The 12612-nt window shown below is 46.4% G+C and overlaps 1 protein-coding gene across 6 annotated transcripts in view; it reads left to right on the forward strand.

The window, feature by feature from the left end:
* Positions 1-11995, forward strand: part of FBXO27 (F-box protein 27) — a 32057-nt gene extending 20062 nt beyond the window's left edge. For 3 of the 6 annotated variants that reach the window (XM_031659483.1, XM_031659482.1, XM_031659484.1), the window contains exon 6: positions 11483-11995. In XM_031659483.1, the coding sequence (XP_031515343.1) occupies positions 11483-11929 (447 nt within the window). In that variant the 3' untranslated portion in view covers positions 11930-11995. Of the gene's footprint in view, positions 1-1803; positions 2780-11482 lie in introns of those variants that run through there. The other 3 variants (XR_004180283.1, XM_031659488.1, XR_004180284.1) reach the window with 2 other exon arrangements.
* Positions 11996-12612: the final 617 nt, after the last annotated feature.

A 12612-nucleotide genomic window follows, 5' to 3' on the forward strand; every position in this document is an offset into this window, starting at 1 on the left:
CACATCTGGCTAATTTTTGTATTTTTTTTTTTTTTGTAGAATCGGGTTTTCACCATGTTGGCCAGGCTGGTCTCAAACTCCTGACCTCAGGTGATCCAGCCTCCTTGGCCTCCCAAAGTGCTGGGATTACAGGCATGAGCCATCGTACCCAGCCTCTGTTCTTGATATATAAGCTGGTAACAAAAAAAAAAAAGAAGAAGAAAATTTAGAATTTCATCCTGACCAATTCCTGGACACGATGTGTCTTTCTAGTCAACCTGTATCAAAATGTTTTTTCTGTGAAATGCTTCCATCCCTTTTGTACCCAACCCTTCTGGATGAAACATTTAGATGAGAATTTAAAAATGAGGCTTGGCGCGGTAGCTCACGCCTGTAATCCCAACACTTTGGGAGGCTGAGGCGGGTGGATCTCCTGAGGTTGGGAGTTTGAGACCAGTCTGGCTAACACAGAGAAACCCTGTCTCTATTAAAAACACAAAATTAGTAGGGTGTGGTGGCAGATGCCTGTAATCCCAGCTACTCAGGAGGCTGAGGCAGGAGAATTGCTTGAACCCGGGAGGCGGAAGTTGCAATGAGCAAAGATCGTGCCATTGCACTCCAGCCTGGGCAACAAGAGCGAAACTCTGTCACAAGAGAAAAAAAAAAAAAAAGAGTTAATAAATTCAGGAAAGTTTTGGGATACAAATCAATATTGAAAATCAGGGCTCAGCGCAGTGACTTATGCCTATAATTCTCAATACTTTGGGAGGCGAGGTGGGAGGATTGCTTGAGGCCAAGAGTTCAAGACCAGCCAGGGCAAAAAAGGGAGACCCCCCCATCTCTGCGAAAAATAAGAAAAGAAATTAGTTGTATTTCTATACACTAGCAATGCCAATCTGAAAATGAAATTAAGAAAACAATTCCACCTGTACACTGAAAACTACAACATTGCTGAAAGAAATTAAATAAAAGCTAAATAAATAGATACCCCATGTTCATCAATTGGAAGACTTTATATATATATATAATATAATATATATTTTTTATATATATATATTTTATATATAATATAATATATATATTTTATATTATATATATATATATGTTTTTTTTTTGAGACAGAGTCTCACTCTGTCACCCAGGCTGGAGTTCAGTGGCGTGATCTCGGCTCACTGCAAACTCTGCCTCCCAGGTTCATACCATTCTCCTGCCTCAGCCTCCCAAGTAGCTGGGATTACAGGCGCCTGCCACCACGCTCGGTTAATTTTTTTGTGTTTGCTTTTTTTTTTAGCAGAGACAGGGTTTCACTGTGTTAGCCAGGATGGTCTCAATATGCCGACCTCAGGTGATCCACCCACCTTGGCCTCCCAAAGTGCTGGGATTACAGGTGTGAGCCACCGCGCCCAGCCTATATTTTTAAGATGGCAATACTCCCTAAATTGATCTACAGATTCAGTTGCAATGCCTATCAAAAAAAATTTTTTTTGAGAGAGAGAGTTTCTCTCTGTTGCCCAGGCTGGAGTCCAGTGGCACAGTCTCAGCTCACTGCAATCTCCACCTCCCAGGTTCAAGCAACTCTCATGCCTCCGCCTTCCAGGTAGCTGAGATTACAGGCAAGTGACACCACACCCAGCTAATTTTTTGTATTTTTAGTAGAGATGGGGTTTCACCATGTTACCCAGGGTGGTCTCAAACTCCTGACCTCGGGTGGTCCACCCGCCTCAGTCTCCCAAAGTGCTGGAATTACTGGCGTGAACCAAATTTTGATAGGTGCCTGGCCACCTATCAAAATTTTAAGAGCCTTTTTTTTTTTTTTTTTTGCAGAAATGGGCAAACTGATCACAAAATTCACATAGAATTGCAAGAGCTTCCAAATAGCCAAAACAATCTTGGAGGATTCATACTTTCCAGTTTCAAAACTTACTACAAAGCTACAGTAATCAGAACACTATGGCCCTGGCATAAGTGATGCTGGACAGGTCAGCCCCAAAGTGGGACTTAGCCCATGAGGTTCTTGGCTTTGCCCAGGAAGGAATTCAAGGCCAAGCCAATGGTGGAAGAGAACAGCTTTACTGAAGGGGCAGTGTTACGGCTCCAGCCCTGTTACAACTCTGACTACTCCTGCACAGCAGGGCTGTAGGCAGAGACTAGCAGCTCAGGGCAGTTTTGCAGTCATTTATATCTACTTTTAACACATGTAAATTAAGGGGCGATTTATGCAGCAATTTCTAGGGAATGGGTAATAACTTTTGGGTCATCGAGTCATTGCCATGGAAGAGCGGGGGATAACTCCCTGGTGGTGTGACGGCAACGGTAAACTGACATGGCGCACTGATGGGTGTGTCTTATGGAAAGCTCCTTCCACCCCAGCCCTGTTTCAGCTAGTCCTCAATTTGGTCCAGTGTCGGAACCCTGCCTCTGGAGTCAAGTCCCACCTCCTACCTCATAGGGAGAGACGTAAATCAATGGAATAGAATCTAGAGTCCAGAAATAAACTCATACACCGATGATCAATTGATTTTCAACAATGGTGCCAAGACCGTTCAATGGGGGAAAGAATCGTATTTTCAACAAATGGTGCTGGACAGTCGCATCAAAGGAGTGCAACTGGGTCCCTATCTCACACGATATACAGCAATTAACTCAAAGTGCCTCAAACACCTAAATGTAAGAGCTAAAACTATAACATTCATAGAAGAATACAGGGATACATCTTTATTACCTTGATTTGGTGATTGATTCTTAGATAATACTAAAAGCACAAGCAACAATAGAAAAAAAAAAAAAGTAAATTTGACCTCATCAACATTTTAAACTTTTAGACTGGGTGCAGTGGCTCACACCTCTAATCCCAGCATTTTGGGAGGCTGAGGCAGGAGGATCACTTGAGCCCAGGAGTTCGAGACCAACCTGGCCAATATGGTGAAACCCTGCCTCTACAAAAAATATAAAAATTAGCCAGGTGTGGTGGCAGCCACCTGTAGTCCCAGCTACTCAGAAGACTGAGACCTGAGAATCACTTGAACCTGGAGGGCGGAGGTTGCAGTGAGTTGAGATCACGCCACTGCACTCCAGCCTGGGTGACAGGGTGAGACTGGGTCTCAAAAACAAACACACACACAAACAAACAAAACCACAACTTTTGGGCATCAAAGGATGCAACAAAATAATGAAAAGACAACCCACAGACTAGGAAAGAATGTTTTGCAAATTATATATCTGATAAGGGTGTAGTATCCAAAATATATAAAGAACTCTTACAACTCAACAAAAACAGACAAGCAACTCGATGGTGGTGATGGTTGTACAACATTGTGAATGTACCAAAAGGGCAAAGGACTTGAATAGGTATTTTTCCAAAGAAGATATACCAATGTTCAGTAAGTACATGAACAGATGTTCCACAGCATTAATCCTTAGGGAAATGCAGATCAAAGCCACAGTGAAATACTACTTCCTACCCACTAGGATGAATATGAGTAAAAAGAAAAAAAAAAAAAAAAGAAAATAAGTGTTGGTGATGATATGGAGAAATCGCAATCCTCACACATTGCTGATGGGAATGTAAAATGGCGCAGCTGCTTTAGAAAGCTGTTTGTCAGTTCTTCAAAAAGCTAAACATAGAATTCTACTGTATGACACAGCAATTCCACTCCTACATATATACCCAAGAGGATTTAAAACAGGTGTTCAAATAAAATCTTGTACACGAATGTTCGTAACTGCATTATTCATAAGAGACAACGAGTGGAAACAGCCAAATGTGCTTCAACTGATGAATGGATAAACCAAAAGTGCTCCATCCATACAATGGGAAATTATTCCATCATAAAAGCAATAGGCCAAAACACAGGCAGGGTGCGGTGGCTCACACCTGTAATACCAGCACTTTGGGAGGCCGAGGCAGGCAGATTTCTTGAGCCCAGGAGTTCGAGCCCAGCCTGGGCAACACAGGGAAACCTCATCTCTACAAAAAATGCAAAAATTAGCCAGGCGTGGTGGTGCGTGCCTGTAGTCCCAGCTACTTGGGAGGCTGAGGTGGGAGGGTCACTTGAACCTGGGAGGCAGAGGTTGCAGTGAGCTGAGATTGCACCACTGCACTCCGGCCTGGGTGACAGAGCGAGACTCCATCTCAAAAAAAAAAAAAGAAAAGAAAGAAAAAGGAAAATAGCTCAAACACAAACTTGGCATCTGAGGAGGTGCAGTTAGGGGTGGGCAGTAGTGACTTTCGTCTTTCAGAGCTACTCCTGGAAGCTTTCCCCTCCTCCCAAAGAAAAATAATAAGAAACACCCTGTCTTGCCTTTCCAAGCGGCTGGACTGCTTTGAATTCAAATTGACTGCGACCCTCCGCTTGACCCCTGTCCTTCCACCTGCTCACCTGCTGCCTGGGGCGGCCCAGCTCCCGGATATTCCACCAGAACGCCCACCTGGGGTTGCTGTGCACACCCCTCAGGCAAAGATACTGCTGTGATGGACATGCAAAACCCGTCTGGAATTGACTGCCTTGGGCATTCCCTCTGACAGCAAGGACTGAGCAGAACGGTTTGGACTAGTCTGGCAACTTTAGGGCTGAAGGACCCAGGCTGCAAGACCACACTGGGGCCCCTGAGCCTCTAATGGATGCACCTCTGGCCTGGAGTTCCCTAAAAACTGTCAACTCTCCGTCTCCAGGGAGCACCACGTGTGCCCTCTGGGATTGTACTTTTCTCTCACCTTTGTTTTTGTTTTTGTTTTTTTTTTGAGACGAGGTCTCACTCTGTCACCCAGGCTAGAGTGCAGTGGTACGATCTCAGCTCACTGCAACTTCGAATTCCTGGCCTCCAGTGATCCTCCTGCCTCAGCCTCCCAAGGAGCTGGGACTATAGGTGCGTACCACCATGCCTGGCTAATTTTTGCATTTTTTGTAGAGATGGAATTTCTCTATATTGCCCAGGCTGGTCTTGAACTCCTGGGCTCAAGTGATCTTCCCGCCTTACCCTCCCAAAGACATAGGCATGAGCCACCACGCCTGGCCTGGGATTGTACTTCCTGTGCTTATTGTCCCCTGATTATTAGGACACTGTCTCAGCCCTGAACACTATTCAGATCAACTTCAACTTAGTGGACAGCTGTATCTGCTGTGCCTGAGTCAATGTCTTGAACCATATAATTCATACAGAAACAGGAAGCCACCATCTCTATGGTTACTGGGATGTGCATTTTTTTTTTTTTTTTTGAGACGAAGTCTTGCTCTGTTGCCCAGACTAGAGAGCACTGGCACAAACTTGGCTCACCGCAACCTCCACTTCCCAGGTTCAAGCAATTCTCCTACCTCAGCCTCCCGAGTAGCTGGGATTACAGGCATGCACCACCGTGCCCGGCTAATTGTTCATATTTTTAGTAGACACAGGGTTTCTCCATGTTGGTCAGGCTGGTCTCAAACTCCGAACCTCAGGTGATCTGCCCACCTCGGCCTCCCAAAGTACTAGGATTACAGGCATGAGCCACATGCCTGGCCAGGCCAGTTTTTCTTTGTACAATGTCTCTCCTTTTGCTTTTGTCTGATGTTTCTTTGTAGTTAGATTCAGATTATACCTCTTTGGCAAGAATATCACAGAAGAGACTTTTTTGTGTGTCCCCACTGCATTTTTCATGTGCTGCGCGGTTTCAGTTTGTCCCAGTATTGATGACATTTCACTTTGATCACTTGATTAAACCATCACTGTCAAGCTACTTTCCTCTTTGTAATTAGTGTTTCGTAAGTTCTTTAAAACAGTGTAAATATCCCATTCTTCATCAACCTTTCCATTCACTCATTTATCTATGTATATCAGTATTTGACTTGTGGTTTCCTATTTTATTCAGTGGGTTAAAATGTTATTCTCTGTATCCATTGGCCGGGACTCCCGGAACAAAATTCACAGACTTGGGGGCTTCAACAACAGAAATTTACTTCTCACAATTCCAGAAGCTGGAAGTCCAAGATCGGGTGTTGGCCTGGCCGGGCTCAGGGGCTTATGCCTGTAATCCCAGCACTTTGGGAGGCCGAGGCGGGCGATCACTTGAAGTCAGGAGTTTGAGACTAGCCTGGCCAACATGGTGAAGCCCCGACTCTACTAAAAATACAAAAAATTAGCTGGGCATTGTGGCTCATGCCTGTAATCCCAGCTACTTGGGAGGCTGAGTCACAGGAATCACTTGAACCCGGGAGGCAGAAGTTGCAGTGAGCCAAGATCATACCACTATATTCCAGCCTCAGCCTGGAGGACAGGAGACTCTGTCTCAAAAAAAAAAAAAAAAAAAAAAGGTGTTAGCAGGTTGATGTCTTTTGTTTCTTTTGAGTGTCATGCTCTATTACCCATGCTGAAGTGCACTGGTGCGACAATAGCTCACTGCAGCCTCAACCTTCCGGGCTCCCTGGGCTCAAGCTATCCTCCTGCCTCAGCCTCCCAGAGTAGCTGGGACTTCAAGGCGTGCACCACCACGCCTGGCTAATTTTTAAAATTTTTTTGTAGAGATGGGATCTCCCTTTGTTGCCCAGGCTGGTCTAGAATTCTTGGGCTCGAGTAATCCTGCTACCTTAGCCATGAGCCACTGCGGTGCCCCGCCTGGCAGGCTTGCTTCCTCTTAAGGCCTTTCCTTGGCTTGCAGATGGCCGCCTTCTGGCTGTGTCCTCTCTCTCTCATGGCCTTTCCTCTGTGGCACACATCCTTGTTCTCTCCTTCTTACAAAAACATAGCATAATTGGCCGGGCGCTGTGGCTCACTCCTGTAATCCCAGTATTTTGGAAGGCCAAGGTGGGCAGATCACCTGAGGTCAGGAGTTCAAGACCATCCTGGCCGACGTGGCAAAACCCTGTCTCTACTTAAAAATACAAAAATTATCCAGGCATGGTGGCGCATGCCTGTAGTCCCAGCTACTCGGGGAGTGAGGTGGGAGGATCATTTGAGCCCAAGAGGCGGAGGTTGCGGTGAGCTGAGATCAAACCACTGCACTCCAGCCTGGGTGATGGAGCGAGATTCCATCTCAAAAAAAAAAAAAAAACAGGGCCGAGCGCGGTGGCTCACGCCTGTAATCCCAGCACTTTGGGAGGCCGAGGTGGGCCTCATGAGGTCAGGAGATCGAGACCATCCTGGCGAACACGGTGAAACCCCGTCTCTACTGAAAATACAAAAAAATTAGCCGGGCGTGGTGGCGGGCGCCTGTAGTCCCAGTTTCTAGGGAGGCTGAGGCAGGATAATGGTGTGAATCCGGGAGGTGACAGAGCTTGCAGTGAGTGGAGATCGCGCCACTGCACTCCAGCCTGGGCGACAGAGCGAGACTCCATCTCAAAAAAGAAAAAAAAAAAAAACCCAAAGCATGATGGAGTAGGGTTCCACCCTGATGACCTCATGTGATCTTAATTACCTCTCTAAAGACTCTGTCTCTAAATACAGTCACTCTAGAGATTAGGATTCAACATATGAATCCGGGGACAGAGGCACAATTCCGTTCATCACACTCTTCTTATTTATTTTGGTTCTAAAATTAGCCGAGAGTGGTGGATCATGCCTCTAATCCTAGCACTTCGGGAGGCCGAGGAGGGTGGATGACCTGAGGTCAAGAGTTCAAGACCAGCCTGGCCAATATGGTGAAACCCTATCTCTACAAAAATACAAAAATTAGCTGTGCATGATGGTGGATGCCTGTAATCCCAGCTACTCGGGAGGCTGAGGCAGGAGAATCACTTGAACCCAAGAGGTGGAGTTTGCAGTGAACCAAGATCATGCTATTGCACTCCAACCTGGGTGACAGAGGGAGGCTCCATCTCAAAAAATAAATAAATAAATAAAATTGCCCCAGATTCGGCCATTTAGAGATCCTTCAGGCTGATTCCTGTGTCCTTTTAATACGTCCTCATCATTCTTCAAGCTCTTCCTTACTTTTCTGGCACAACAATACGTGCCAGGTTCCTCTCATACTTCCATAGTGGAGGGATGTAGAAGCCAGTATCTGGGTGCTTGGTGTGTTCATTACTACTGGGGTGTCATCACTCCCAGACCCTCTCAGTGGACAGAACTAGGGAGTGTGTGTATGTGTGTGTGTGTGTGTGTGTGTATAATGTTGATAGATGAATACGTGGATAGATGGAGATAAACACACATTCTATCTATATTTATTTTCATTTTTTCTTTTTAATTTTTCTTGCCTTTTAACAGTCCTACTGCAGAATATATTTATTTATCTAAATCTTTATATACATATATTGACAACCATAAGTTGCCACTGCCCTGTGGTAGACCCAGAGATGTGCCACTCAGATCGCATTCCAAGAAAGAGCTTGCAGCGAGGTATGATGGCTCACACCTATAATCCCAGCACTTTGGAGGGCCGAGGCAGGAGGATCGCTTGAGCCCAGGAGTTCAAGACCAGTCTGGGCAACATAGCAAGACCTCATCTCTACAAAAAATACACAAAATTAGCCAAGCATGGCGACACATGCCTGCGGTCCCAGCTACTCAGGAGGCTGAAGTGGGAGGATCACCTGAGCCCAGGAAGTTGAGGCTTCAGTGAGCTGTGATTGCGCCAGTGAACTCCAGCAAGACCCTGTCTCAAAAAACAAAACAAAACAGAAAGAGAAAGAGAAAGAAAACAAAGCACTAGCCCCTCAACTACAGGGAGTTTGCTAAACAATGACCTTCTTCCAGTGGCTCCTTCAGAACCTGCTTCAGCTTGGAGCCAAGTCAAGCTCTACTTGTGGTGGTTTCCAGTCAATGAATGAACAAGGTGGTAATGGCTGAGCCATGGCAGCCAAGCCATTTCCACACAATACCAACTCCTCTAACAGGCAGTCTTTGCTCCAGAGCTCCCCGCCTGGCTGCCAGAGATGTCCTCAAGTTTGCATCACGGCCTGATAGCTCCTCTTCACGAACACTTTTCTTTTCTTTTTTTTTCTTTTTTTGAGGCAGAGTTTTGCTCTTGTTGCCCAGGCTGGAGTGAAATGGCGCCATCTCAGTTCACTGCAACCTCTGCCTCCTGGGTTCGAGCAATTCTCCTGCCTCAGCCTCCTGAGTAGCTGGGATTACAGGCATGCACCACCACACCCAGCTAATTTTTTGTATTTTTAGTAGAGACGGGGTTTCACCATGTTGGTCAGGCTGGTCTCAAACTCCTGACCTCAGTTGATCCGCTCACCTCAGCCTCCCAAAGTGCTGGGATTACAGGCGTGAGCCACCGCACCTGGTCAATACTTTTTGTTTCACAAGTGTTACTCCTTGAAAATTCTTTTGCACTTTTTTTGTTTGTTTGTTTGTTTTGGAAGCAAGGTCTTGCTCTGTCGCCCAGGCCCAGGAGTACAGTAGCACAATCATAGCTTGCTGCAGCCTCAACCCCCTGGGCTCAAGTGATCCTCCTGCCTCAGCCTTCTGAGTAACTAGGACTACATGTCAACCACTATGCCCAGGTAATTTTTTATTTTTTGTAGAGACAGGGTCTCACTATGTTGCCCAGGCTGGTCTCAAACTCCTAGCCTCACATGATCCTCCCAAAGGGCTGGGATTATAAGTGTGAGGCACCGTCTCTGGCCTGCACTTCAAAATCCAACTCAGGATTGCTTCTTAGTGAAGCAGAACCACACAGCTTCTACCAGGAGTAGTCTGAGAAGGCAGATGGTAACATGAGGCTTGGGAACCAAATCTCTCGGCGCCTGGCTGACAATGAGAACACCATCCCAGGGGCTAGGGGAAGCACAGTCCCTGGCACAGGCGACAGTCCAGTTGTTGAAACTGTCACCAGTGGAGGTTTAGGAGAATGTGCTGGTTGAGGACATGCATAGCCTTTTGAGATATACGACAGGAAAACTAAATACAAGGAAAATGGAACTGGATGATTATTACCACATTGCCTGATATCCTCAGGCATCAAATGAAAGACTAGGGGGTGAGGCTGAGCACAGTGGCTCACACCTATAATCCCAACATTTTGGGAGGCTGAGGCGGGTGGATCACTTGAGGTCAGGAGTTCAAGACCAGCCTGGCCAACATGGCGAAACCCCATCTCTACTAAAAATACGAAAATTGGCCAGGCATGGTGGCTCACGCCTGTAATCCCAGTACTTTGGGAGGCTGAGGCAGGGGGATCACCTGAGGTCAGGAGGTCGAGACCAGCCTGGCCAACATGGAGAAACCCCATCTCTACTAAATATACAAAACTTAGCCAGGTGTGGTGGCACGCACCTGTAATCCCAGCTACTCAGGAGGCTGATACAAGAGAATCGCTTGAACCCAGGAGGCGGAGGTTGTAGTGAGCTGAGATTGCACCACTGCACTCCAGCCTGGGTGACAGAGCAAGATTCCATCTCAAAAAATAATAATAATAATTAATGATTAAATGAGTTATCACGGAAGTGGGTGCGTTATCACTACAGTGGGTTTGGCATAAAAAGCCAGTTTGGCTCTCAGTGCGCCACTCTTGGCCGTGATGCCTTTTGCCATATTATGACGCAGTACAAGACCCTCACCAGAGGCTGACCAGAAGAAAACCCTCAGCCTTGGACTCCCCAGCCTCCAGAAGTGTAAGAAATAAACCTCTTTTCTTTATAAATTACCCAGTCTCAGGTATTCAGTCACAGCAACATAAAATGGACTAAGACAGTTCTTTAAAGGTAATTTTTCTTTTTTCTGTTTTTTTTTTGTATTTTTAGTAGAGACGGGGTTTCACTGTGTTAACCAGGATGGTCTCGATCTCCTGACCTCGTGATTCGCCCACCTCAGCCTCCCAAAGTGCTAGCATTGCAGGCGTGAGCCACTGCGCCTGGCCTAAAGGTAATTTTTCTAATTAAGTTGGATACGTGTTACAGGATTTTGGTAGGTTCCTTTTATCAGATTGAAGACTATTATCATGGCTTATTGTAGCCGCAAACTCCTGGACTCAAGCAATCCTCCTGCCTCAGCCTCCTGATTAACTGGGACTACAGGAGTGTGCCTCCACACTTGGCTAATTTTTTAATTTTTGTAGCAACAGGGTCTTGCTTTGTTGCCCAGGCTGGTTTCAAACTCCTGGCTTCAAGTGATCCTCCCACCTTGGCCTCGAAAAGGGCTGGGATTAGAGGTGTAAGCCACTGTGCACAGCCTAGAGTGTCAAATTTTATCAAATGATTTTTATCCTTTCATCTGTTAATATGATGTACTACATGAATATATTTTCTTTCTAAATTTTTTTTTTTTTTTGAGATGGAGTCTCTCTCTGCCACCCAGGCTGGAGCACAGTAGCAAGATCTCGGCTCGTTGCAACCTCTGCCTCCCGGGTTCAAGTGATACTCCTGTATCAGCCTCCCAAGTAGCTGGGACTGCAGGCCCCCGCCACCACATCCGGCTAATTTTTGTATTTTTAGTAGAGACGGGGTTTCACTGTGTTGGCCAGGCTGGTTTTCAACTCCTGACCTCAAGTGATCTGCCCACCGCAGCCTCCCAAAGTGCTGGGATTACAGACGTGAGCCACTGCGCCTGGCCTCTTTCTAAATTTTTGTTGTCAAATACATCGTAGGTACAAAGGCGTGCTGGATGCTGTAATATGCCACCCACATCCGCCTCTTCAGGACTGAGGCATTCTTTCTGCCAGCTGCCTGGGGTGTTGGTAGCTGATGGCTTACAGCTGCACCTGTCTTGGGGACTTCAACTGAAGAAAGCCATCTGGCTCAAGGTTATCCCCAATCCCCAGGGGCAGCCCACATTCGACATCTGGTTCATAAGGAAGTACAAAGGCCTGGCCCCATGCCTCAGCCAGGGATCCCTCGGACAGGCCACCCCAGCTCCGCATTCTCTGCTGTCCTGGCTGAGGCTCTGGTGGCAAGCACATCACGCTTCCATGTGTCCCTCTGCCCACCTTGCCCTCCTCTCTTCCTTAGATGTTTCCCCCCACAGAGCACTCCCCCAAAACCATCTGCCTGCAAATCTCCACCTCACAGTCTGTTTCCCAGGAAACCCCACATAAGTAAAAAAGTATGTGTGCTTGTATATTTATTTTTAAACGATAATAAAATACTTATCTGTCTACCAACTAAGTTCTGAAATGGAATATTACCAGTGCTTTAGGAGCCTGCTTTCCTTTCCCTTCCATTGTAGTCAGAGATCATCAATAATCTGATTTTTTTTTTTTTTTTTTTTTGAGACAGGGTCTTGCTCTGTCACCCAGGCTGGAGTGCAGTGGTGTGATCTCAGCTCACTGCAGCTTCTGTCTCCTGGGCTCAAGGGATCCTCCCACCTCAGCCTCGCAAGTAGCTGGGACTACAAGTGTGAGCCAGAACACCTGGCTAATTTTTGTTGTTTTTGCTGTTGTTGTAGAGATGGGGTCTTACTATGTTGCCCAGGCTGGTCTCAAATTGCTGGGCTCAAGTGCTCCTCCTGCCTTGGCCTCTCAAAGTGCTGGGATTACAGGGGTGAGCCACCATTCCTGGCCTCTGATTTGTTTTATAATTTTTATTTATTTAAAAAAATATATATATATATACACACACACACACATATTTTTTTTTTTTTTGAGATGGAGTCTCTGTCACCCAGGCTGGAGTCCAGTGGTGCAATCTCCGCTTGATCTTGGCTCACAGCAACCTCCGCCTCCTGGGTTCAAATGATTCTCCTGCCTCGGCCTCTCGAGTAGCTGAGATTACAGGCATG

The sequence above is a fragment of the Papio anubis genome, chromosome 20 (assembly GCF_008728515.1).
Source record: "Papio anubis isolate 15944 chromosome 20, Panubis1.0, whole genome shotgun sequence".
In the NCBI taxonomy this organism is placed as follows: domain Eukaryota; kingdom Metazoa; phylum Chordata; class Mammalia; order Primates; family Cercopithecidae; genus Papio; species Papio anubis.